This window comes from Gigantopelta aegis, chromosome 10 (genome assembly GCF_016097555.1).
Source record: "Gigantopelta aegis isolate Gae_Host chromosome 10, Gae_host_genome, whole genome shotgun sequence".
NCBI lineage: Eukaryota > Metazoa > Mollusca > Gastropoda > Neomphalida > Peltospiridae > Gigantopelta > Gigantopelta aegis.
Genome location: NC_054708.1, coordinates 50,658,466 through 50,685,932, shown reverse-complemented (window position 1 = coordinate 50,685,932; position 27,467 = coordinate 50,658,466). Strand labels below are relative to the sequence as shown.

Genomic DNA, 27,467 nt, shown 5'->3' with positions numbered 1-27,467 from the left:
GCAGTAATTATTGAATGTTTTTGTGTATATTTTAGTACATGGAAATTAATGGAAGATTGGAAGATGATTAAGGATTTAACTTTTAGTAGAAGCAAAAATAGTTATTAAAAGTAATTAATACATGTACTACAAAAATGTGATTACAGAGAATGTGAAGTTTACAAGAATCTTGACATTATTTTTCATAAATCTAATATTTATTTATTAATAAAAGAAATATATTATTTTGCAAGCCCCAAAACCGATTAACATAGACTCGGTAAATAGTTTCCATATTAAAAAATACTCGTGACGAATCCTCTATTTGTACACAGGAATTCAAAGCAACACTGGCCCCATTGCGACAATGAATGAATGAATGAATGTTTAAAGACACCCCAGCACGAAAAATACATCGGCTATTGGGTGCCAAACTATGGTAATGCAAACAAATAAGGTGATGATCAACATCAATATAAAAATTCAAGATTTAAATAAAAACAGTGTAAAGAACTGTGCAAAAATACAAATATCACAGATAGATACTGATTTTTACTAAAAATTTCAAATTGTGTTGTATTGGCCATTCTCAAAGAGAATGTTACACCCCTGCACCACGGTGAGGTTACAGCACGCGCAGGGGAAAAGTCCATTTTCCCTTATGTCGAGCAGCGTGCTTTTTACCTCCAGCTTTTAGTGTTCACGCATCGACTACTGATATACATAATAGTGCATGTTCATGATATGCCGATTTCAAACAATTCCACACCATTCTGGCACATATATTTAATTGGAATTGCAATTTTCTAGAACTCTTGAAGGCTTAGCTAAAGTTATATAGTAGACATATCTCAGTATAATACATCACTGATTATAATGACGTCTGATGTTATAATCTAGTTTGAACTTGCACATACTTGTTGTAATAGTGAGCATATTGTTTCATCGCTTAGATGATAACGACAGACCTTCCAACTGTAGAGGACGAGACGTAGCCCAGTGGTAAAGCGTTCGCTTGATGCGTGGTCGGTCTAGGATCGATCCCCGTTGGTGGACCCATTAGGCCATTTCTCGCTCCAGCCAGTGCTCCACAACTGGTGTAACAAAGGCTGTGGTATGTACTATCCTGTCTGTGGGATGGTGCATATAAAAGATCCCTTGCTGCCAATCGAAAAGAGTAGCCCATGAAGTGGAGACAGTGGGTTTCCTCTCTCAATATCTGTGCGGTCCGTAACCATATGTTTGACGCCATATAACCGTAAATTAAATGTGTTGAGTGCGTTGTTAAATAAACCATTTCCGTCCGTCCTTCCTTCCTTCCTTCCTTCCTTCCTTCCAACTGTAGATTAGCCCATGACTGGTGCCATCGGCGAGGAAGGATATGCTCATCTTTCACGAACACCTGGTACCATCATTCTTCTGAGTGTAGTTCATGAGTTGATGCTGCAGCCCTCATTCGGACAAAGTAGGAAGGATGTATGATCCTGGTGAATGGCAGTCCTTATAAAATCGAAATTCTTGACAGTGATTAACGTAAACAACCACGACTGTTGAAACAATAAGTTGACTCGGTCTTGTACAAATATGCTATTTTGAATATGGTAACTGTTTTGTCGTTCAGCTTATTATTTGCTTAGGCAGTAAGAAATAGCTGTTGGGATTAATCTTTCGATGTAGATGACACCGACTTAGTTGAATTTCAATGTCAACATGAAGACAGATTAAATTTTATACATCTATTCAAACCTTAGATTGTCCCGTGTAACTGATATTGTTATCATAAGCGTACAAGACGGGGGCGTCCTCTTCCTCCATCTACAAAACTGGCAGCCTGTACGCCTATGATTTCTATTATTGATCTTAGAGACAGATGGAGTTCTTGTGATAAAGAAGGAAGGGTAAAAACAAGTCTTAGTTCCATGGCTGGTTACCAGATACCTCCGCATATATTCACTGGATATGATGCAAAGAGCATTGAGAGTCTAATAACACCTGAGGATGTCCGCAGATAAGTTGTATACAAATTAAAAGAAATTGTGATTTTCGGCAAGCTGGAATTTAAAATAAATAAATATTGGCGGCCATCTTGTATTTCGCCACCTGATTTTTGACTTCCTATAGAATACTGAAGACGGATCACTTCTTTCAGTAAAAGTGTCTGCATAAACTTAATTAAAAAGAAAAGAAAGAGAAGGGAAAAAACCTAAACAAAAGAAAATAAACAACAAAATAAGCAGACCCCCCCCCCCCCCCCACCACCACTACCACCAACATTAACCAACCCCCCCCCCCCCCCCCCCCCCCCACACACACACACACACACTAAACCATTAGTCCACGTTGTCCTATATATATATGGGGCGGGACGTAGCCCTGTGGTAAGTGCTCTCTTGGTGCGCGGTCAGTCTAAGATTAATTCCCATCGTTGGGCCGATTAAGCTATTTCTCGTTCCAGTCAGTGCACCATGACTGGTGTATCAAAGGCCGTGGCATGTGCTATCCTATCTTTGGAATGGTGCAAATAAAATATTCTTTGCTACTATGAGAAACATTATCAGGTTTCCTCTGTAAAGAAAGAAAGAAAGAAATGTTTTATTTAACGACGCACTCAACACATTTTATTTACGGTTATATGGCGTCAGACATATGGTTAAGAACCACACAGATTTTGAGAGAAAAGCCGCTGTCGCCACTATATGGGCTACTCTTCCGATTAGCAGCAAGGGATCTTTTATTTGCGCTTCCCACAGGCAGGATAGCACAAACCATGGCCTTTGATTGAACCAGTCGTGGTTGGCTGGAACGAGAAATAGCCACTGGTCGGGGCAAAATGTTTAAATCCTACCCATGATTAGCCCAATTGCGGAGCACTCACTCAGGGTTTGGTATTCGGCTATCTGGATTCGAAAATCCCGAATATCGACTGGGATCCGAACCCAAATATTCGACCTACCAACTAAACAGACCGATGGCCTACCACGATGCCACCGAGGCCGGTTTGAAATGGTTAAATGAACCCCTAAAAGCAAGAAAAACAAATATAAATCAACGACGCACTCAACACTATTTTGATTCTCACGGTTATATGGCGTCAGAATATGGTTAAGGACCACACAGATATTGAGCCGGAAACTCGCTGTTTGCCACTTCATGGGCTACTCTTTTCGATTAGGGCAGGGGGTTTTTTATATGGGGGGGGGGGGGTCTTGGTTTGGTTTGGTGGTTTTTTCAAAAAAAAATGTAGCATGCTGAGTGCTCAGCTCTGAACGATTTTGAGACGTACTTTGAACTACCAACTGAACGGATTAAAGGTGGGTTTGTTTAACAACACTCAAACACAATACAATATGTAACACGAGGACAATGCAAATACATGACACGAACACTCAACAACATAGGATATCTATAGTTAACGATGTACATCCTGGTACGTAAAGAACATAGCTAAAATAGCTAAATCGCGAGGAGGAGAAAGTTCACAAGACTAGATGTCTGGGTTATTTTTAAAAAAAAATAAAAAAAAATAAAGCAAGGTTTTTCGAAAATACACAAAAATAACATACCTTTAATTTTAAACACGCTAGCATTAGTTCTATAATATATTTGTTTTCTTCTACTGTTTTCAATATTTTGACTTTTACAATTGAATTTATAATGGTATTCATCTCCTATATTAGTATTATGAATTTTACATAGCATGTTTTGTTTAGGAATATTAAACCATCTACCTTTTTCTAGTCGTAATGTTAAATTTGACGTAGCCAATTTAGTTATATACAGTATCTATTTTGGTATGACCATCTCGTCAAATAGGTTTTGAAGTAATATTTCGTTTTGAATAATGTATAAAATCAATCCCTAGAAACATTTATAATGTCTTAATAATTACTGTTGTAATGTTGATCGAAGATATTGTTTATATGGTTTCAAACCGACATATTGGTTAGGGTAGATGAACCCCATTCCCGTGTTATTGAAAATACCCTTTTCATGAATTGCTGCCAACCGCCTGACGTCACTACTAATACCCTATACTGAAACTCAGACATGCTTTATGTTCCTGAACGAATTGCAACGAAACAAGCGCCATGCATGACCGATCTTATATATAATTAAAGAGACATTCGAGTTCGCTAGGAAAAGGAACAGAGTGGTAACACCCCAGTAGTCAACATTCGAGAGCAGGAACCGTTTTGATGCGCTTAGTGCAACTGCATAGGGACGTCATGGAGTTTATATTAGTGCATCCCATGAGATAACTACCACACCCACTGTACCTACTGTGTTCGCACAGCGATGTGAACCAAACTGTTCTTCTTCAGCCTTTACTAACTATAGCCATGATGTTCCTGAACCACCGAACCACCACCCGATACAAACCATGTCAAATATTTCTAGTGCATGTACCAATTGTACTTGTGTTCCTACTATTACTTTAAACCAAACAGTGTCATTCAGGCTTAATACTGTTAATACTAACAATAGCTGTAGTACTAACTCTCCTCATGATCATAGTGCTCATGTAAGAAGAAATAATACAAATATTGTTCCCCAAGCTGACATTGCTAATACACCAGGCAGTATAAAAACTATTCTACATACTGGTATTACTAATAATACACCTTACAGTATGGAACTTACACTGCTACATAATAATGATATATATATATATATATATATATATATATATATATATACACACACAACTGTGAATATGATACCAGTCTACATGTTGACACTTTTGAGATACCTATAATCAACAATGTAAATAAGAATGTGATTGTTGATGAATATATTGACATGTCAAGCAATGAGACTTCTATCACCAGTGATAAAGTAATGTACTATACAGCACATGATAAAACTGTGAATGTCCAAGATATGCATGACCAAATAACAATAGATGAAAAATGCACTAATGATGTATCCTATAGTGCAAGTAATCATTATGTAAGTACAACATCGAATATTTATAATGACGCATCAGAAAATTGAAATAACTCACCTGTTGATGCAGTGATTGATGTATATAAAAATGTGAGTAACGGTAATGCACATGCTGACATAACTGATGTATATAACAATGTGACAGATGATTTTGCACATGTTTACATAATTGATGTAGATAGAAATACATTACATACTAATAACACTCCTACACCTCAAAATTTATCTTATGTTAAAACAACCAATATGAATTTACCATACTGTAGTACAGACAAAGCAAACTCACCTAAGAATAGCAATGCTAGTATGAACCCACCCGGTATTAGTAGTACATCTTGTCCAGCCATAGCCAATGTTAATTCACCTAGTGCTAACAAAGTAAATTTTAACTCACTTTGTAGTGACACATCTAACACCCCAATAGCAGCTACTTCAGATAAGAACATATATAAAAGTAACACTAATAGCCCCAATGTCCCTGTCTTACATAATACCAACTTTGTACAAAACATCCCTAACCCATCCGGTCAGAATCTCAATTATCATTCATTAGTATCAATGTATGTGGACTGAGAAGCAAACTAATGATACCGGAATTTGTAGATTATGTCTCAAAGCATGATATCCTCTGTTTTACTGAAACAAAAACCAACGAAACAGATTGTATGTCCACATTTATACCAGGCTATGTATTGTATTTAAACAACAGAAAAAGAAAAGTATGCCCATCTGGAGGCATAGCTATTGGTACAAGACAAGAACTAATCACCTATATATATATCTTGGTTCAAAATCCCTGCCATTCTCACAGGTCTTGAAGAAACACTATCAGTTGGTGTGGTATATATCCCCCCTATTGGATCCCCATACTATAAAGAAGACACATTTGATATTATTGATCATGAAATTACCCAGGCTAAAAGGAGAGGTAACCCAATTTTACTTTTTGGAGATTTTAATGCAAGAACAAAATGTTTGCCTGACTACACTGTAATTGATATGGATTCAGAACAGTTAAATAACATGGAAACTGATATGATAAACTTTTTAAATGAAATTTACAAACTGATAGATCAAGTCAAGATACTGGAAAGGTCAATGGGCATAGTGTTAAATTACTAAACATATGTAAAGCACACAACCTTTATATACTAAATGGCAGATTGGGCAGTGATAAGCATGTAGGAAAGGTAACATGTAAAGATAGTAGTGTTATTGACTATGTCATGGGCACGCATCATATATTTCCGATCACTAAACATTTCCAAGTATGCGAATTTGACCCACTTTTGTCAGACGTGCATTCTCCCGTAGAACTATGTATTCGTGTATCGGAACACGCAAACGACAATGATATATGTAGCTCGGAAAATAGATTACCATTAATGAACGAAAGGTTACGTAAATGGGTACCCGAGCAGTGTACCGAATTCATTAACAAAATTGACCTGGACTCACGTGTAAACATTTCCGAAATCCTCGATGACCAATCTGTCGTTATAAAAGCACGTGTGAACCAGACCGTCGACGCGATGAAAAACCAATTTTTAGACGCGGCCGCATCCACTTTTGGGAAAACCCGAGCACGGCACAGAAACCAGCCTTCGTACACTAAACGTAATCGATTACTACTTGTAAAACCCCACAGGTGCCGACTTCTCCGTTGTAAATACCATCAGGCAAAGAAAGTATATACAAATAATAGAACTTTAGAAAATAAACTTAGTCAGCTTAATGCAAGTAAATCATATACGAAATGCTTAACAACTGAACAGTCTGCTCAGAAATTTAAAATTGAAAAGCAAATGAGAAATCTGAGGGTAAACGAACCCAAAGCTTTTTATAAAATCCTTAAATCTAAGAAACAGGGGAAAAACCTACCGCCCATAGAAGATTTTTTTTTAATTTTTGTAAAAACCTCAATGAAGGAGAGCCGCCTGAATCTGATCACGAGAACGAATTAAATCTTGACGATATCGATATAAATAACGATAATATCTTAAACAGAAAAATTGAAGAAGGCGAAATAAGAAATGCAATTAAACAACTGAAAAATGGCAAAGCAACTGGAATAGATAACATTGTAAACGAGTATATATAATCTTCTATCGATCTGATGATCCCGATCTACGTTAAACTATTTAACCTTATGCTAGACCATAGTATTTTTCCTAATGAATGGTTAATAGGAATTATTAAACTGATTTAAAAAAATAAAGGAACCCAACTGATGCCTGAAAACTACAGACAAATAATGTTGTTGTGCTGCTGTTCTAAATTATTTACCACAATTTTAAACATAATACTAAATTCATTTATTGACGAACATAGCATATTGAGCGAATCCCAAACAGCATTCCAAAAAGGCTATTCTACTACCGACCATCTATTTAGTATTCACTCTTTAATAGAAATTTTTAAAAATAGGTAAAAGAAACTATACTGTGCTTTTATCGATTTTCAAAAGGCCTTTGATATGATCCCCAGAACCTGCCTGTGGCAAAAATTATTAGACAATAATATAAATGGAAATATTTTCTGAATTATCCACCAAATGTATCAAGGTATTAAATCTTGCATTTGCACTAACAATATATACTCGGAACTATTCTCATGTAAGATTTTCAACAAAAAAAAAACTTCTTGAATATATCAAAATGAGGCAGCATGACCAGTACCTTCAAACGTGGAACAATAACACTGCATCATGGTCCAGAGAAAAACATTATACAATTTTTTTTAATCAGCTAATTTTTGGAAAAATACCTCACCATAATGCCTGAAAAACTATGGACCATTACTCTTAAATTCAGAACATCAAATCATTATATTCCGATTGAAATAGGACGGTGGAATAATACACCAGTAGAAAATAGGTTATGCACACTTTGTGATTCTAACGATATTGGTGATGAATATCATTATCTACTCACTTGTGCCTTCTTTACTAAGTCTAGAAAAACACTCCTAAAACAATATTATTATGTGAACCACAGTACCGTAAAATTTAAAGAGTTAATTACTAGTAATAAAATAGGTGTCCTAAGAAAAGTCAGCAAATTAATTAAAGAAATTAATGATAAATTTAAAAGACCATATCTATTTGTATCAACATATACCAACCACATCACTCGAGTTAAATATGCTTTATTATTATATCACAGGTATCCCTATTTTAATAAATCGAAATATACTAGTACATGTATAACAAATTATATAATGAACTTCAGTTATTCTACTATACCTAATAATATTGACTTATTGTATGTATGTATGTTTGTTATGTCCACTCGTTGTATTTCTGTATACATGTATTTATATAATTTAACTATTCACATACTATATTATTTACTATTTAATGTTCTCCTGTAAACCCTGTCCTGTCTTGTCACATATTATATTATGTAATTATTCATGTTTCCCCATATGCCGTTGCCTAACGGCCTGGGTGTAATAAAGTTCTGTTCTGTTCTGTTCTGCATTGTAACATGTTTCCGACTCATAAACTATTTCTACGATTAAACTTACATATTAAATATATTTTCTTGTTTAGAATATCAGTGTCTGTATATTCAATGTGTTTCTGGTCGTCTTAATATTGGTAAGAAGCCCAAACTGGATTTTGTCTTCGAATAATTTCGTACGTACGAACAAAACAATATTTTAGGAAATAAGATGAAATTTAACCTAGTACAAATATTAGAACGATCAGAAACACGTTTAATATACAGCCACTAATATTTTATGCAGAAAAATATATTTGATATGTAATTAACATGGTTAAAAAGTATCTGTTAGTCGATAACATTTTAAAAATTGCAGCAAACTCAGGACCTCCATAGCTTAGGAACCATAGTCCTACCCGGACTTTCATTCCTGGTTTATTTTAAAATTGTTTTTATCCTAGGACTTGTATTCCTACCGGACTTAAATTCCTTCTACAACAGTGACAGAAATACTAGTCCGGCAAATTAGATGTCCGTTTATTATACTCTGCAATTTGCACGAGCTGCCAGAAAGACACGAGAAGAAAAGTGAGGTTTTGGCAGCTTACCCTCGTAGTGTGGTGGATAAATATACGAGTCTTTTAAGATTATTGAGGGTTCAAATCTCCATGTCAAAAAATATTTTTAAGTTTGAGTATCAAGTTAATTAAAAAAAATTACGTCATAGACTTGTGGATCAGACACGTGAGTGAATTTTTGTAATCGTCTTACATTTTTGTTAGCATATTGAAGTAGGACGAATATCTTGCTTTTTTCAAAAGTATATAATGCAACTACAGATATAAAGTAGGCTATATGAAATATACCCCCCTCAGTATATAGCCGAAATTTAATATATATATATGAAAACTGGTAACTCCAAAAACTTAACATTTGGTGAACAGCAAAAGACAATTTCTATATACACCAACATAATTTTTAATAATATGTTTTGTAAGTTTATATTTTGACGGTAAGTCACAATCTGATTAATTGTGATTTCTTTAATGTTTGTTCGATTGGACTTCCATTCCTAGGAATCCTAGTCTGTGGGACCTGTATCCCTAGGAATTTAAGTCTGTGGGACATGCATTCTGAGGAATGTAAGTCCGTGGGACTTTTATTCCTGGTACTCCTTGTCCACAGGACTTACAATCCTAGTATTCCTAGTCCTCTGGAATTTATTTCCGATATTTTGCTTATTACATAATACGATTCCTGAAAATCCCTGAAATAAAACTTTAAAAACTGTACTTAGTTCTAGTAGTTAGTACTTATAACTAGTATTATAATGACCAGTTACTACAATATAAAATAACAGGAATAATAAGCATGAAAATTCGATACTTTTATTGATGAACAATTAAAAATAGCATCAAAACACGTGAAATTAATTATCACTGACTGCCTTATGGCAGTTTGACCATAAAAAGCATAAGATATGAGTTGGGGAAAGGATCTCTGTATTATTATACCTGGCCGTTAGGAACACTATAAGCGTTCGAGACTAGGTGGAGGTGAGGGTCGGGGGTCACTCTCCCAGTGTGTGTGTGTGGGGGGGGGGGGGGGGGGGGTATGGACACGTTCGGGCAAAATGAGATGGCCTAAAATCTTCACTATATATTTCCATCATTTCACTCACAATATTAGCTGTAATCCACTGATTTGTTTAGAATCCTATATTGGCAGTATGATAATTGTTCAGGGGTTACTGTTTTGTTTTAGTCGGCGTAGTAGCCCATTGAGCTGCTAAAATCCACTCTTAGTCATTGATATTTTTATTAATTGATAAACATTAATGAAAACCATTTAAGTGCGCGCGAGTGCGAATAATTTTAACATGCTCATATACCACTAAAGTTTCGAGCATGTCCGTCCCGGGGCCTGTCTCTGGATAGCCAGTGACTTGCTCCGGGACAGAACAAAATTAAGGGGATAATTTTGAAATTAACATCCAAAAATTAAATAGTGGGCCTTTAAAATTTCGATGCGCATCTCTAATTAATATAATTAATAAATAAAATTCTACTCATTAAATTTGGTCGCTAGATTAGATCAGGCGGTCAAAAAGAAATTAGATAGATAGATAGATAACACGCCTGATTTGGGATGGGGGTGGGGTTGAAAATGGACAGAATTTTGAAAATAGCAATTAGTAAAAGAAATTAGTAGGATTAAAATTAGAAAGAAAAAAGTTACAAGCCAAAAATAATTGAATTAACTGCTCGGCCGAATATTTATATTTATTTGGAGCATTTTAGAAGGACAGTTCAAAAATAAATAAGAGAAAGAAGAGAGGATCGGACTATTTAATAATATTTAAAAAAAAGAAAGAAGTAATTTCGACATAAAAGTTTGAACGAAGGTCTAAAAGTTTAAAGTCCGATCTATATGGTCGGAGGTGGGGGGGTGTCGGAGGGGGGGGGGAGTGTAAGTTTGAGATGGGCGGAATTTGGAATACGAATTTAGTAGTTAGGTCAAAAACCGAAGACCAAAATGTGCTACCAAAATTTAAGTCCAAACAATAAAATTAGAGTGCTCGACCGAAACGGTTTTAAGGTGATTTGAGCAATTTAGACGGGCTGCCAAAATAAACTGCGTCGGACTGTTTACAAAAAATAATAATAATAAAAAATAAAATAAAAAAAACACACCATAAAATTTTGAACTGCGGCCAAAAATGTTTAAGTCCAACTAAGCCCTAAAAAAGAAAGTACATGTCCTAGGAGAGGGTGCGCAGCGGAACTCATGGCGAGTTGATGGGATGATCGGCTCGGAACTTCGGTAAGAAGTGAGACAGGTCGATGTAGCACTCTCCCCGAAATATTGCTGAGTAGTCTTCCGGTAGTATCACCTTGATAATCCGATGGACGATTGGATTATCCATGTCTGATTTCAGCAAGCCTTGCCGGTACATCCCGTTCCGCTCCGACGTCAGGTAGTAGGTGCGACTTTCCTCGACGTACTGGAACTGGTACCTCCCTAGACCAGATGGTGTTGGTCTCCAGCTCTTGGTGACGAAGGGGCCTGGCAGCTGAGAGGTCGCGGTGAACTCCCCCTTCACACAGTTGCGGTACCGTCCAGGAAGCTTGTTGCGTGCGATCTGCCAAGTCGTGGGCTGTGTGTCGGACAAGTCCTGGACCGACACCTTCCTCTTCTTGGCTTCACGCTCTGCAACCGCTGTCGCAACAACTCGTGGAGACGCCGGTGGATTGGTTGGTGCGGGCGACACTTTTCCTGTTTTCATCGGCGTTGGTGCTGCAGGGGGAGGGGCCGCCACTGCCGGTTTAGCCGACAGCTTTGGCTCCCCCTTTGCCGCTCCTGGCGTCTGCTGCTTCCGAGTAGTGGGGTGCGGCGATGCAGAAGGGGCCACCGCCGGCAGTTGAGCTGCCGGTTTTGTCCCCCCTGAACCGCCCCTGCCGGTCTCGTCTTCTTCTGTGAAGCAGGAGGGACCGCCCCTGGCGATTGAGCCGCCCGGTTTGGTCCCCCCTTAGCTGCCGTGGGACGCCGTCTCCTCCTACTTCCCGATCTCTTCTGTTTATTGTTACCATAATACAAGGTGACAATAGCCGTGCTCCCATTGTGTTCAACACGATACTTGGCCAAGCGGCCAAGATCGTGCAGCACAGCCCCAAGGGTGGGGGTAAGGGAGAGAAACCTCGACGTTTGATAAACACAACCGCATTCTGCGCTGTCTCGAGTAGGAAGTCCAAACCATTTAACATATTTATTTTTTATCGATGGTATGGTTTGTTGGGACTAAGATATCATAGAGGCTAGAGTCTGATATGTCATATGTTAAACCAAATTAATTTTTGAAAATGAGCAAAACTGACAAAGCAGGCACATGTTCAGTAAGCTATGCAGGGGGAGGTCTAGACTGTGGCAAGTAGAAATTTGCTTTGAAGAGGGGTGTTTAGAACACGCCACCCCACCCCACACCCTATGTACACGCGCCTGCAACATTATTGACAAAAAGGTACAAACTTAAAATTATATAAGATAATTTATATAACGCAAATATCAAATGTTTATAGTTAAATTATTATTATTATTATTATTATTATTATTATCATCATCAAATACCAGTACATAATGTCTAACAGATAATTGTGTTGGTATATCATATTATGGGCAAGTTATACTTATTTGTGAGTACTAATATGCTTCGAATTATGCAAAATGTTTTTGAGTTACTTTTAAATGTTTAAACATTTATTAGTTGGAACAATATGCAATGAATAAAGACCTTGGTTCTGCTCATGTAATAAGGTCAACAAAATGTGTACAAACTCTTGCAAATGATATAAATGGCAAATATTGGAATAAATAGAAAATATTTAAATAAAGAGAGGCGCTAGTATCCTAAGTTAATTAAATAAACAAAAAGGAAACTGTTTTTCGTTTTGTTTACATTTATAATTTAATTTTTATGTGTACGACCGGACTTAAATTCCTAGGAGATTAAGTCCGGACAGACAACTGTTCCTACGGACTTGCATTCCGTTTACACCGGCTCCCATTCAGAGCAGGTTTTAACGACTTAATGGATAGGTGTATGACCACTACAACCTCTTTTTTGTCTCACTAACCACTAACAACTAACCCACTGTCCTGGACAGACAGACAGAGGTGTATGCCTAGGACAGCGTGCTTGAACATTAATTGAACATAAGCACGAAAATAAGTTGAAATTTAATGAAATGAACAAAACAGCAGAAACCGCGGCCTTTGATATGCCAGTTATGGAGCACTGGTTGGGACGGGAGAGGGGGGAGGAGGGAACCTTTAGAATAAAATAATAGTCCACAGAGGTGACTCGATCCTACAAAGCAAACACCTCAGATTAGCGCTCTACCGACTGAACTAGATCGTTAGATCAGCTATAGTTTCGTGCTCAATTGCATACAATGGATAAAAGAATGAATAAATGCTTAACGACTCACCAGCACAAAAATACATATCGGCTATTGGAAATTGTGTTTACATCAAGAATACAACTTATATAATTATGTACCAATAATATACTCAAAGGCAAAAATTATTGTGACATGGATTGTTTGGAGTAATAAATTTGTGAATGGATTTATGGATGTAAACCAGAGAAAATGTGTATGAAACAGCTCAAAGAAATGCAACCAATCAGTTGTTGCAGCGATTGCATGCTTTGTGCAAGAAACATGGACTATTTGGGAGAAATGCTGTCCAGTGTTCACCATAAAAGGCCAGACATTCAGTCGCAAATCATTGCCACTCTGTGCAGCCTTCAGAAGTCCAGAAGTCAGAAAAACACCATTAGTGAACTGTTTGATGCAATTTCGTCATGCCACGCTTCAGTGAAAATGACAGGTGGCGAATCATAGGGATGCTTGAATCTGGGATCTCGCAGCGTGACGTCGCGCGTCAATTCAACGTCCACAGAAACACAATATGGCACTTATGGCAACGATATCAACAAAGCAACCAGGTCAGGGACCGTCCCCGTAGCGGCCGACCACCCGTGACAACCCCTCGCCAAGACACATGGATCCGAACCACGCATCTGCGAAACAGGCTCCAGCCAACAACCCTCACAGCCCGTAGCATTCCTTTCTCCAGCGTTTAGTGGCCTCAATGAGACGTCGGTGGACACACTCGCTACTGACTGTGTCAACTTCGCTCTGGACCCCCTCTAGTGATGGGGCTCATTTGCATGCACATTGATTTATTAATCATCGGCTGTTGGATGTCAAACATTTGGTAATTTCGACATTAAGTCTTGGAGAGGAAACCCGCTACATTTTTCCATTAGTAGCAAGAGATATTTTATATGCAGCATCCCACAGACAGGATATCACATACCACAGCCTTTGATACACCAGTCGTGGTGCACTGGCTAGAAAGAAATAGCTCAATGAGCCCACCGACAGGGATCGACCCCAAACCGACCGCGCATCAAGCGAGTGCGTTACCACTGGCCTACCCCTTGAAGTTGCCTAATTCTTGAAGTTCTATATGATGGATATAGAGGTCCGTCAATTAAGTACACAATTGTAGGGATCCTCCCTCCAACCAACCAATTGTAACGTATGCTAGGATCAGACCACCAACTGCCTCGACGGAGTTGGCTAACTCGCTGATCTCTCGACTTCTAGTCCCAAGTCTGAGAGCTCTTACAACTCGATAATCGTCGTTTACAAAACGATTAGTTGTTAATCTGAGCGTACCTGTTGGTGGAAAAATTATAATGCAACCGTCGAGTCGGCCAACGCCTCCGTCGTGACAGTTGATAGTCTTTACCTAGCATAACGATATATATATAATTAATTTGATTTAAAAGTAGCAAACATTAGCTGGAGAATATGTGTATTTTAAGTGTATGTTGACAATCAAGTAATTGCCTGATGTTACACAGTACGTACCAGTACACACATTTGATAATCTGCAGAGGAAACATGATGCGTTTTTCCATTAGCAGTAAGGGATCTTTTCTATGCACTTTCCCCCCACAAGTAGGACAGCACATACCATGACATATTCGTATACCAGTCGTGGGACACTGGTGGGGACGGGAACAAAACGACGTGTCCGCTGAAGAGGTTCGATCCCAAGATGATCCCTAGTGGTTGAAGTATTATACCCCTGTTAGTCTGAGGTTGGTCAGGTCAGGTCATAGGTTTTAACGTGCACATTCAGAACAAGCTGTTGTAGCACACGCCTGTCCTGGGCGCAGGTGTCGACTTATGCCGGCTCCTCCATCTATGTTGTATTAGATATCGAATTGCTTTATATTGCACTGCATTGTAATGTTGCATTGCATTGCATTGGGATGCTTTCGAATGTATTGTATTGTATTGTATTGTGTTGTGTTGTGTTGTGTGTACATTGTTCATTTTAACAATATAGGCCTCATACTTAGCTACAAGTAATATAATTATTTGTTATAGATAGACACCATTTATCCCGTGCAACTTCCTGATTTTTAAAAAAAAAAATTAATAAGACAAGAAAGTAGTCGTGTTTTACATAACAATGCACCGTCTGCAAAAAAAAGAAGTGCATTGTCATCACAAGGGTAGTCATTAACTTGGAAACGGGAGACTACTCGTCTGAGGTATGCGGTGATTGGAAGCTTGGTTTCACTGATTGCCGGTTCTCTATACGCAATCAATGCGACTCATGATTTCTAAACCAACGTGATAGATAGATAGGTAACTACTTTAACGTGCCCATATACCATTAGGGTTTCGAACACGCCCATCCAGAATCCGACCTCCGATAAGATCGGTGGCCTGACTCGGGATGGGGAGGGGGGGGGGGGGGGGGGGGTAGAGTTGAAAATGGGCAGAATTTTGAAAATAGCAATTAGTGAGAAAAAAAACCCGTTAAAACAATTAAAAATAAATAAATGAAAAGTTACAAGCCAAAAATAAAAAGAATTGACTGCTCGGTCGAATATTTATATAATTTGGAGCATTTTAGAAGGACAGTTCAAAAATAAATAAGAGAAAGAAGAGAGGATCGGACTATTTAATAATATTTGTAAAAAAAAGTAATTTCGACATAAAATTTTGAACGAAGGTCTAAAAGTTTAAAGTCCGATCTATATGTCCACGTGAGTGGCCTCGTTAAGGCCGTTTTGATCTTGAGGAGGTTGGCGCCTACGGAGACGAGATGAACTGCTTGCCGTTGAACTGTGGCACAAGTTTTCTCCACCTGTGACCTAGCAGGGTTTTTGCTAGCTCGACGTAATGGGCGCCGGCGATGATCTTGAGTACTCTGTGGACGGTGTTGTTGTCCATATCCCTAAAAAGGATACCTTGTCTGTACAGACACTCCCGGCGCGTCGTCACCACTAGGCAGAGCATCCCGTCTCGTAAGTCCGTATCGTGGATGGCCACATCACTGCCGTCGGGGAAGCGCTTGAAACTTCCCTCTTGGATACCCCCCGGCAGTGAGCCCACGTGTGGTGTATCACCAACCAAGTACTTAGAGTACTAGCTCTTGATCTTGCTGACGTGCTGTTGGTGATAGAACTTTAATGTTAATGATTCATTGGCTTACTCCCATTTGGTCGAATTCCCAGTTGGTCGAACTGCTAAAACAACAATAGAAAGAAAGAAATGTTTTATTTAACGACGCACTCAACACATTTTATTTACGGTTATATGGCGTCAGACATATGGTTAAGGACCACACAGATTTTGAGAGGAAACCCGCTGTCGCCACTACATGGGCTAATCTTTCCGATTAGCAGCAAGGGATCTTTTGTTTGCGCTTCCCACAGTCAGAATAGCACAAACCATGGCCTTTGTTGAACTAGTTATGGATCACTGGTCGGTGCAAGTGATTAACACCTACCCATTGAGACTTGCGGAGCACTCACTCAGGGTTTGGAATCGGTATCTGGATTAAAAAACCCATGCCTCGACTGGGATCCGAACCCATTACCTACCAGCCTGTAGACCGATGGCCTAACCACGACGCCACCGAGGCCGGTAAAACAACAATAGGTATGGTTCAATGGTCTTACTGACATGCATGTTGTTACCTCAGTCATTATAATGAACTTTTTCAGATTATTTGGAAACCGATTATTATTGTATAGATGGCATAAAGTATGCAAACATAACAAATATCGAAATAATCCATGTATTGAATGTAGTGAATGTCTGTAAATAATTAAAAAAGAAGGTCTCCATCTACAAATGTTTATTTCACAAAAAGCAAAACATTTTTCAACATTTTAAAATATTCATTCTTTCAAGTACACATACAAGTACAAATGTCCACTTAAGCAGCAGTTTCTTTCAGGATGTTACACTAAACAGTGTCACAATGACCGCAGCTTCATGAGGTGGCCATGTTCATTACATACACAGGTAATCAGGTAGTGGTTATATAACAGACGAGTACTTATTTTTCGACCAATTGGGAATTCGACCAAATGGGACGACACCGTTTCATTGGTTTACAGCCTGAAAACCCCCCACATATATATAATTCTAATACTAGGGTTGGTACTGTCAGTCAGATACGGATTCGGGAAAGTTGAACTGGACAGGGAATGGTGTTAAAGTGAGACTGGAATGGGAACATCCCTTCCCTAGCTAAGAAAGGCTGTTTGACGACTTCTATTAATAACAAATATCCCATGTAAAATAGTCGTAATGCAGTACTGTTTTTGTATTATACATTCTCAGGATATTGCACCAAAACAAGAGGACGTACCGGTTTGTGTTTTTTTTTTTACTGAATCCGCCATTGACAGTGACTGTGCTGCACTGTAATTCACTGTGTATATATATTTGTGTGCTGCACTGTAATTCGTTCTCTGTATATATCTTTGTAGCACTGCTGATTTTTCCACATGAAAAGACGTGATGATTTTGAGATGAGACAAATGCCTACTTCATCACACAGGTTTGAGCTTGTTTTTGACATAGTTATGAGTTAATTAATGAAACAATGAATGAATGAATGAATGAATGAATGAATTGATGGATGAACAAGATAACGAAAGAATGAACGAAACAATGAATGAATGAACGAATGCATGAATGAAGGAGGAAGGAACGAACGAATGGACGGACGGACGGACGGACAGAATGATTAAATAATGTTTAACGAGCATGGAAAAAATGCATTGGCTATTGTGTGCCAAACAAAGGCGAATGGATGGAAAATGAAAGATCAACAGCAATACAATTTTTATTATTGTTATTATTATTATTTTATTTTTTTTATAAAACACAGTATAAAACTGTATCCTAAAGCTGTATCCTAACCGGACGCGTGCGGTTAGGATACAGCAATTAAAATCAATGGTTTCTAAAAAAAACATCGCTCGCGTCGCTCGCGTCCGGTTAGAATACAGCTTAACTTGCGATGAGTCACACTCATGGAATACCCACTCAGTGACGATAACGCATTTTAGAGTGAAAATTCCACTATTTTACTCTAAAATGTGTTATCGTCACTGTAGAAAGTGTTATCTTCACTGTAAGAAAGTCGGAACTATTTTGCTGCTTGCATTTTAAAAATAAAGGTAAATTGCCAAAAGTTACATAATAAATAGAAAATTTCATGTTTTTTGTCAAATATGTTGTATATCTCATCTCGTGAAGTTTGCAATCATATCCCACTCGTCGCGTCGGTGAGATATAAATAATATTTGACAAAAAATATGAAATATCCTCTATTTAACTAGTGTTCCGTCCGAATATTCGAATATTCGCTCGCTAGTTTGATATACGAAATACTAGTATGCGGATAGTATTTCCAAGTTTTCGAATATCTGGAGTTTTTAGGTCGAATGGGGAAAATGACTCCAAACGAGATGAATAAGAAAATGACTCCAAACGAGATGAATAATGCGTGTTGGTGTTTTTAATCATAACATCGGTCCTGCATGCCACTTGCCTCATGGCTCGAGGTGTTGGTAGTGACGCCATGCGGGTGACTGAAATTCATAAAACGTATTTTCGATAACACGGGAATGGAGTTCATCTACACTAATCAATATGTCAATTTCAAATCCTATTAACAAGAATTGAAACTTCTAAACTTATTTAACGAGAGTATCGTACCGAAATAGATACTATATAAATACAATTTGCCTGCGTCAAATTTAAGATTAATACTAGAAACAGATAACTTATTTAACATTCCTGAAGAAAACATGTTATATAAACTTTTGAGGTATTGAAGACGAATGCCATTATTTATTCAATTTATAGAATCAAGATATTGAAAACAGAAGAAAAATATATATAGAACTATTTCCAGCGTGTTTAAAATGAAAGGTATACTGTTTCTGTAAAATGCACGATTATTGAAAAACCTTGTTTTATTTAATTTTAAAAACCTAGTCTTATGAACTTCTGATTTGATATTTCTTCTTTTAGCATATTTTAGTTATTTTCGTTACGTACCCTGTGTTCATTGTTAATTATAGATGTTGGTGCGTATTCTTGTCATATATGTTATAACTATGTGTTTGAACTGTCCTCTTGTTACATAATAATATGGTGATGTGTCTGAGTGTTGTTAAATAAATCCAGGCGAATCCGTTCAGTCGGCAATACAAAGAGCGTCTCAAAATCGTTAACAGCTCACCACTGTCAGAATGCTACACTTTCTACAAAAAATATAATAATAATAATAATAATAATAATAATAATAAATGAAGTAAAATTAATTAATTAATTAATTAATTTAATTTAATTTAATTTAATTTAATTTAATTTAATTTAATTTAATTTAATTTAATAAGAAGAAGAAGAAGAAGAAAGAAAGAAAGAAAGAATAACGTGTGAACTGATCTGGTGGTTTTCTGTATGAGTTCCCGACGCATATTTGTTTTGGTCATACTGTTTTAGTGTTTTTCGTATTTTGATATTTCATAATTTGTAAATCAGTATTTATAATTTTAAGAAGTCTACTGCTGTATTTTGAGTTGTATTATTTTTTCTTTCTTTCTTTTTTTCTTCTTTTTTTTCTTTTTTGTCTAACTTACTTTTTTGGGGTTATTAAACATCTGTTACACAATTCAAATTTTAAAAAAAGAAGGAAAAAACCCGTTATTTTGATGAATCGGTTGTTTAGAATATAGAGGATACTCCCCGAGTGTCTTGTGATATCATAATTTATCAGCACGAGTTGATAAAAGTATGAAATCTGAGGCTTACATGAGATATCGCAAATTATAGTGCCAGCGATATCTCCTACAAAAGCTTTTAATGGATGATAAAATGGAATATTCGCACGTCATTTCCATCGAATACCATTTTCAGGTCGAATACCGAACACTATTTTCAACTAATATTTTGACATTTGTTTTCTGTTTCAGAATGACGTCATTTCCACCTGTAACTTTATTCAATCCCAGTAACCAAGCAGACTCCAGTGCTTTCGCTTTCAAAAATCCCAATTACAATCCTGACAACTGCAATGTGGGCTCAGAACGTGCTCAGAATTATCCAACATTCAGGTAAATACCATTATATATCGTCCACCATTTAATTCATTATAAGTCCACTATTCTCCACTCACGACCAGTGACGAATCCAGAAAATATTTTTGCAAGGGAAGAGGCCCAATGGACCAACTCGCCAAAAGGGCATCCTAGTAAAATAAAAGAAAAGAAAAGAAAAGAAAAGAAGAAACAAGAGTTCCGTGGAATGAAATGTCTTGCCCACCTAAAGTTTGTTTTGTTTAAAGTTTGTTTTGTTTAACGACACCACCGGAACATATTGATTAATTAATCAATCATCGGCTATTGGATGTCAAACATTTTTAGTAAATCTGACACGTAGTCATCAGAGAAAACCCGCTACATTTCTCCGTTAGCAGCAAGGGATCTTTTATATACACTTTCCCACAAACCGGAAAACATACCACAGCCTTTGACCATTTGAGGTGCACTGTTTGGAACGAGGGAAAAAACCCAGTCAATTGAATGGATCCACCGATGTGGTTCGATCCTGCGACGCAAGCACCTCAGGCAAGCATTCAACTGACTGAACTAAATCCCGCCACTCTCGTCTATCACAAAACATTTCGGTGCATTGTGATGAATATCCTAAGGTGCCACTACAAACCAAGTTTCACTGACCTAGGACTAGTTTTTGACAAACTGATTTAAACGCGAAACTTCAACATCGGAAAGGTAATACCTATATCTTGCCAACAATGGGCACTTGGACATTATTTGGGGTGGGGTGGGTGGGGTGGGGGCGGTTCCTCGTGTCCCTCCGTCCCCTCCTTGGATAAAAAAACTCGAACAACTGCAAACGAAACAAGGGTTGATTATAGACAGACGGAAAGACATATAGCATTATCATCGAGATAGTGCACATGATTGTTAAAGTTTGTTTCGTTTAACGACACCACTAGAGCACATTGATTTTTGAATCATCAGCTATTGGCTGTCAAACATTTGGTAATTTTGAAATATAATCTTCAAGAGAAACCCGCTATATTTGTTTCCATTAGTAGCAAGGGATCTTTTATATGCACCATCCCATAGACATAATAGCTCATACCACGGCCTTTGATATACCAGTCGTGGTGCACTGGGTGGAACGAGAAATAGCCCAATGGGGCCACCGACGGGGGTCGATTCTAGACCGACCGCGCATCAGGCGAGCGCTTTACTGCTGGGCTACGTCTCTCTTCTTGAATATGATTCTTTCTTACTGATTTATATGCATACACATAACGCGATATGAAACAGCTAGAAGCAACAGCGTTTTATATTATCAGCTGAAGACATTATTATCACACCACAACTGGATAAAGGCTGTGGTATGTGCTCTCCTGTCTTTGGGAAAGTGCATATAAAGGATCGCTTGCATTAGGAAAAATGTTGCGGGTTTCTCTGATGACTACGTGTCAGAATTACCAAATGTTTGACATCCAATAGCCGGTGATTAATTAATCAATGTCATTAGTATTGTTATCATCATCAAATATTTTCTTTTATTACTTTTTTTTATTATTATTGGTAGTGGTCGTCATAGTAGTAGTAGTAGTAGTAGTAGTAGTAGTAGTAGTAGTAGCAGTAGTTGTATTATATTATTAATATTAATATTATTTTCATTATGATTATTATTATCATAATCATTATTATTATTATTATTATTATTATTATTACAGAACAGAAACTAGTCACCTAACTGTTGAGGAAAGTGACGAACCCCATCAAGACTATTCGCCTGAAGTTGCAAGAAGGTAAATTTAATATATTATAAGTTGACACTATCGATAGGTTAATACACACTTCATAGGTTCATTCCCAAGAGTCGCCTAACTAACTTCCAAATTTCAGCAAAATCGGCCCATAAAAGCACATAGTGGGCGGCTGGAAAAAACAATCCTAGCAATGACAAAAAAGGTTCCCGCAAAGAACAACAACAACTACTACTACTACTACTACTACTACTACTACTACTACTACTACTACTACTACTACTACTACTACTGCTGCTGCTACTGCTACTACTACTACTGCTGCTACTGCTACTACTACTGCTGCTACTACTACTATACTACTACTACTACTGCTTCTGCTGCTGCTACTGCTACTGCTGCTACTACTACTACTGCTGCTGCTATTGCTACTACTACTGCTGCTACTACTACTATACTACTACTACTACTGCTGCTGCTGCTACTGCTGCTACTACTACTGCTACTACTACTACTACTACTACTGCTGCTGCTGCTGCTACTGCTACTGCTGCTACTACTACTACTGCTGCTGCTACTGCTACTACTGCTGCTGCTACTACTACTACTATACTACTACTACTACTACTAGTAGTACTACTACTACTACTGCTGCTGCTACTGCTGCTATTACTGCTACTACTACTACTACTACTGCTGCTGCTACTGCTGCTACTACTGCTACTACTACTACTGCTGCTGCTGCTGCTGCTGCTACTACTACTGCTGCTGCTACTGCTACTACTATTGCTGCTGCTGCTACTACTGCTGCTACTGCTGCAACTACTGCTACTACTACTGCTGCTGCTACTGCTGCTGCTGCTGCTACCGCTGCCACTGCCGCTGTCACTACCGCTACCGCTACTACTACTACTACTACTACTACTACTACTACTACTACTAATAATAATAATAATAATAATTTATTATTATTATTATTATTATTATTTAATTTTTTATTATTATTTATTATTCTTCTTTTTCTTCTTATTATTATATGTATTATTATTATTATTATTATTATTATTATTATTTCATTCTAACCAGTGATAATCGAAAAGAGTAGCCCATGAAGTGGCGACAGTGGGTTTCCTCTCTTAGTATCTGTGTGGTCTTTAACCATATGTCTGACGCCATATAACTGTAAAATAAAATGTGTTGAGCGCGTCGTTAAAATAAAACATTTCCTTCTAACCAGTGCACCAAAACTGGTTAAAGGCCGTGATATGCGTTTTTCTGTCTGTAGTAAAGTGCATATAAAAGATCCCTTGCTGCATTAGGAAAATGTAGCGGGTTTCCTCTGATGGTTGAGAGAGAGAGAGAGAGAGAGAGAGAGAGAGAGAGAGAGAGAGAGAGAGAGAGAGAGAGAGAGAGAGAGAGAGAGAGAGAGAGAGAGAGAGAGAAATAGTGTGTGTGCAACAGTAGATACGTATAAAGAAGTTGTGGGGATATTGAGAGAGTATTAGAGAATGACATTTTAATTAGTACTCTATTTCCAAGTGATCTTTCAAAGCATTATTTTTAATTAAAACATTCTTTCAAAGAGTGTTTTATAGGGTGTCCATTGCTTATGAAATGCTTCATAGTTGCAATATTTGTAATAAATATATTTTTCTATTTCAAAATTGTTTTGTAGAATATTTTTCGCGGCATTGACATGTAAATTTCTTTTTTGTATTTTCATACTGTAAATATATTTTATGTTGATAGTCAGCTAATTTACAAAATTCAACAAATCGTTAATAAAGATAATACCTTTTGAAATATATCGTTTTGGTATAAATGACTTTTTATCTATACATATTTTACAGTTAAACTAGATATTGATCTGGAGAATATCATCTACGTTTACTGGGATTTGTTTTTCTTGTATCCTTAACCAACTAACCAATGTGTCTCTCCAAAATGTATTTTTTATTGAACTTTTTTTACAGTATAGAAAATGGTCGCCATATATAATTAAATCACGTGTTGATATATTTGTAGAAGCTTCGAACAAAATGGTCCATTTTGGGTTATTTAAAAATATCCGTCGGATCCACGAACTTTTCAAAGCGGTCATAAAATTATTTATGTTTATCATTTTGATGCCACCATTTTTATAGTCTTGCGTTATTAAGTTTCTAATAAGTTGTTTACGGCCGCTATTCCTAATAAATTGGAAAAATAATGTATTTATATGTTTTAGCAAACGTTCGCTTGGATTTGGTAATGTTTTCAGAAGGTATGTTAGTTTAGGAACTATTAACGTTTTCAGGACTGTAATTCTTCCTAGAATAGTAAGTTTTCTGATAGACCATAGCTTCATTAATTTTTGTATTTCGATAATCTTAGGATTATAATTTAAATCAATAATTTCTTCTAGGCTATGATTATTTAATCAATGTGCTCTAGCGGTGTCGTTAAACAAAACAAAATTTAACTTTATTATTATTATTATTATTATTATTATTATTATTTTAATTTTATTTTTTTAATTATTATTACTAGAAATGAACACATTCGATTGACAAGTCAGCTAAATGTGGAACAAACTGACGAACCCCAACAAGACTATTCGCCTGAAACTGTTAGAAGGTAAGATTTTATATGTAAATAATTTTGTCACCGCGTTAATTTCAGACGTTACCTAACCCAAAATTCATATACATAAACTCATATCGGAGTGTCTATTGTAAACTTGGGTACGTTCTATGGACTTCTGAAGGGGTGGGTGGGTATTTCGTTTTAAATTTTTTAGAACAGTTTTCAATAGGTTAAAATACTATTTGTAAATGAACTTAGTCTACTGGTGGGCGTAAAACAGTTTTTCCCCCAAGGAGGCGAAATGCGTACACAAAACTTGTCGCTACTACCTAACCTAGGTATGAGCCGGTCTTATTGACTTCTGCAGGCGCGTGTGCACGGGGGTGGGGGGTCAGGGGGTACGAAACCGCTCTCTTTACAAGCAAATTTTATTTTTCTTAATGTATTTTCCAGGGGAGCGAGACTCGACCCCACGCCATAAACTTCGGTCGCCACAGTCTAGACAATGCTAAAATACTTGCACACACGCGTCTTTTCTGGGTGTGGGGGAGGTTACGTCGTGCAGTGTTAGAGCGCTTGCCTGGGTGTGGTGAAGTACAGAAGCGATAGCGCTCAATGGAATCATTCAAACGCATGATCTATGTCTGGTGGATCAAAGACTGTGATATGCATTTTCCTGGCCATAAGAAACTGAATATAACATATCAATTGTGGGTTTTTCCTCTTTCTAATACTTATCTCTTTTTTCGGGTACATGCCATTTCGTGTTCTTTCTGTTTTATTGATTTTCATGTCATGTGTGAAAATTAATGGTATTGTTTTTCGTCATGCGATATTGCTGAATTTACAACAAGTAGGTCTGTAGCACATTTCAAATCAAGCTAAACCAATAATAAAAGTAAAGTTTGTTTTATTTAACGACGCCGCTAGAGCACATTGATTTTTTATCTTATCATCGGCTATTGGACGTCAAACATATGGTCATTCTGACACTGTTTTTAGAGGAAACCCGCTGTCGCCACATAGGCTACTCTTTTTACGACAGGCAGCAAGGGATCTTTTATTTGCACTTCCCACAGGCAGGATAGCACAAACCATGGCCTTTGTTGAACCAGTTATGGATCACTGGTCGGTGCAAGTGGTTTACACCTACCCATTGAGCCTTGCGGAGCACTCACTCAGGGTTTGGAGTCGGTATCTCGATTAAAAATCCCATGCCTCGACTGGGATCCGAACCCAGTACCTACCAGCCTGTAGACCGATGGCCTGCAAACCAATAATAAAACTATTAAATACACCTCTGGACGTCTTCAACGTCAAAGAGTTCAAGTTTGTTTTGTTTAACTAGAGCACAATGATTTATTAATCATCGGCTATTGGAAAAGAAAGAAAGAAAGAAATGTTTTATTTAACGACGAACTCAACACATTTTATTTACGGTTATATGGCGTCAGACATATGGTTAAGGACCAAACAGATTTTGAGAGGAAACCCGCTGTCGCCACTTCATGGGCTACTCTTTCCGATTAGCAGCAAGGGATCTTTTATTTGCGCTTCCCACAAGCAGGATAGCACAAACCATGGCCTTTGTTAAACCAGTTATGGATCACTAGTCGGTGCAAGTGGTTTACACCTACCTATTGAGCCTTGCGGACCACTCACTCAGGGTTTGGAGTCGGTATCTCGATTAAAAATCCCATGCCTCGACTGGGATCCGAACCCAGTACCTACCAGCCTGTAGACCGATGGCCTGCAAACCAATAATAAAACTATTAAATACACCTCTGGACGTCTTCAACGTCAAAGAGTTCAAGTTTGTTTTGTTTAACTAGAGCACAATGATTTATTAATCATCGGCTATTGGAAAAGAAAGAAAGAAAGAAATGTTTTATTTAACGACGAACTCAACACATTTTATTTACGGTTATATGGCGTCAGACATATGGTTAAGGACCAAACAGATTTTGAGAGGAAACCCGCTGTCGCCACTTCATGGGCTACTCTTTCCGATTAGCAGCAAGGGATCTTTTATTTGCGCTTCCCACAAGCAGGATAGCACAAACCATGGCCTTTGTTAAACCAGTTATGGATCACTAGTCGGTGCAAGTGGTTTACACCTACCTATTGAGCCTTGCGGACCACTCACTCAGGGTTTGGAGTCGGTATCTGGATTAAAAATCCCACGCCTCGACTGGGATCCGAACCCAGTACCTACCAGCCTGTAGACCGATGGCCTGACCACAACGCCACCGAGGCCGGTCGGCTATTGGAAGTCAAACATTTGGTAATTTTAACATATATAGTCTTAGAGATAAATCCGGCTACATGTTTCTATAAGTAGCAAGGGATCTTTTTTATGTACCATCCCACAGACAGGATGGAACATTCCACTGCCTTTGATATACCAGTCGTGGTGCACTGGCTGGACCTAGAAATAGCCCAATGGGCTCACCGACGGGTATCGATCCTGAACCGACCGCGCATCAGGACAGCGCTGTAACACTGGGCTATGGTCCACACCGTCTGTAACGTAAAAGCAGGCACGGCGGAACAGGGTGGGGGCTGAATCAAAAATATTATTGGTAGTAAATCTTAACGCAGAGATTAAGTTTTGCTTGTAGAATCCAAGAAATTGCATTTCAGGACATCTAGTTTTCAAAATTTTACGGAGAAGCGTACCCTCGAACACCCTGGAAACTTGGCTTTGCGCCCTTGATCTCAGCCCCCCCCCCCCCCCCCCCCCCCCCCCCCCCCCCCCCCCCCGTCTCACATAGACACACACCATGTCTACTTGTTTCCGCCGTGTCTGGAAAGACGTAT

At 37.8% G+C, this 27,467-nt stretch overlaps 1 protein-coding gene across 1 annotated transcript in view; it reads left to right on the top strand.

Moving 5' to 3' along the window:
* Positions 1-17,760: 17,760 nt before the first annotated feature.
* The window catches only part of LOC121383677 (chitin synthase chs-2-like), a 36,191-nt gene continuing 26,484 nt past the window's right edge, over positions 17,761-27,467 (top strand). Inside the window, 3 exon segments of the mRNA XM_041513769.1 lie at positions 17,761-17,813; positions 20,242-20,382; positions 22,050-22,124. Of these exon segments, the coding sequence (XP_041369703.1) occupies positions 17,761-17,813; positions 20,242-20,382; positions 22,050-22,124 (269 nt within the window).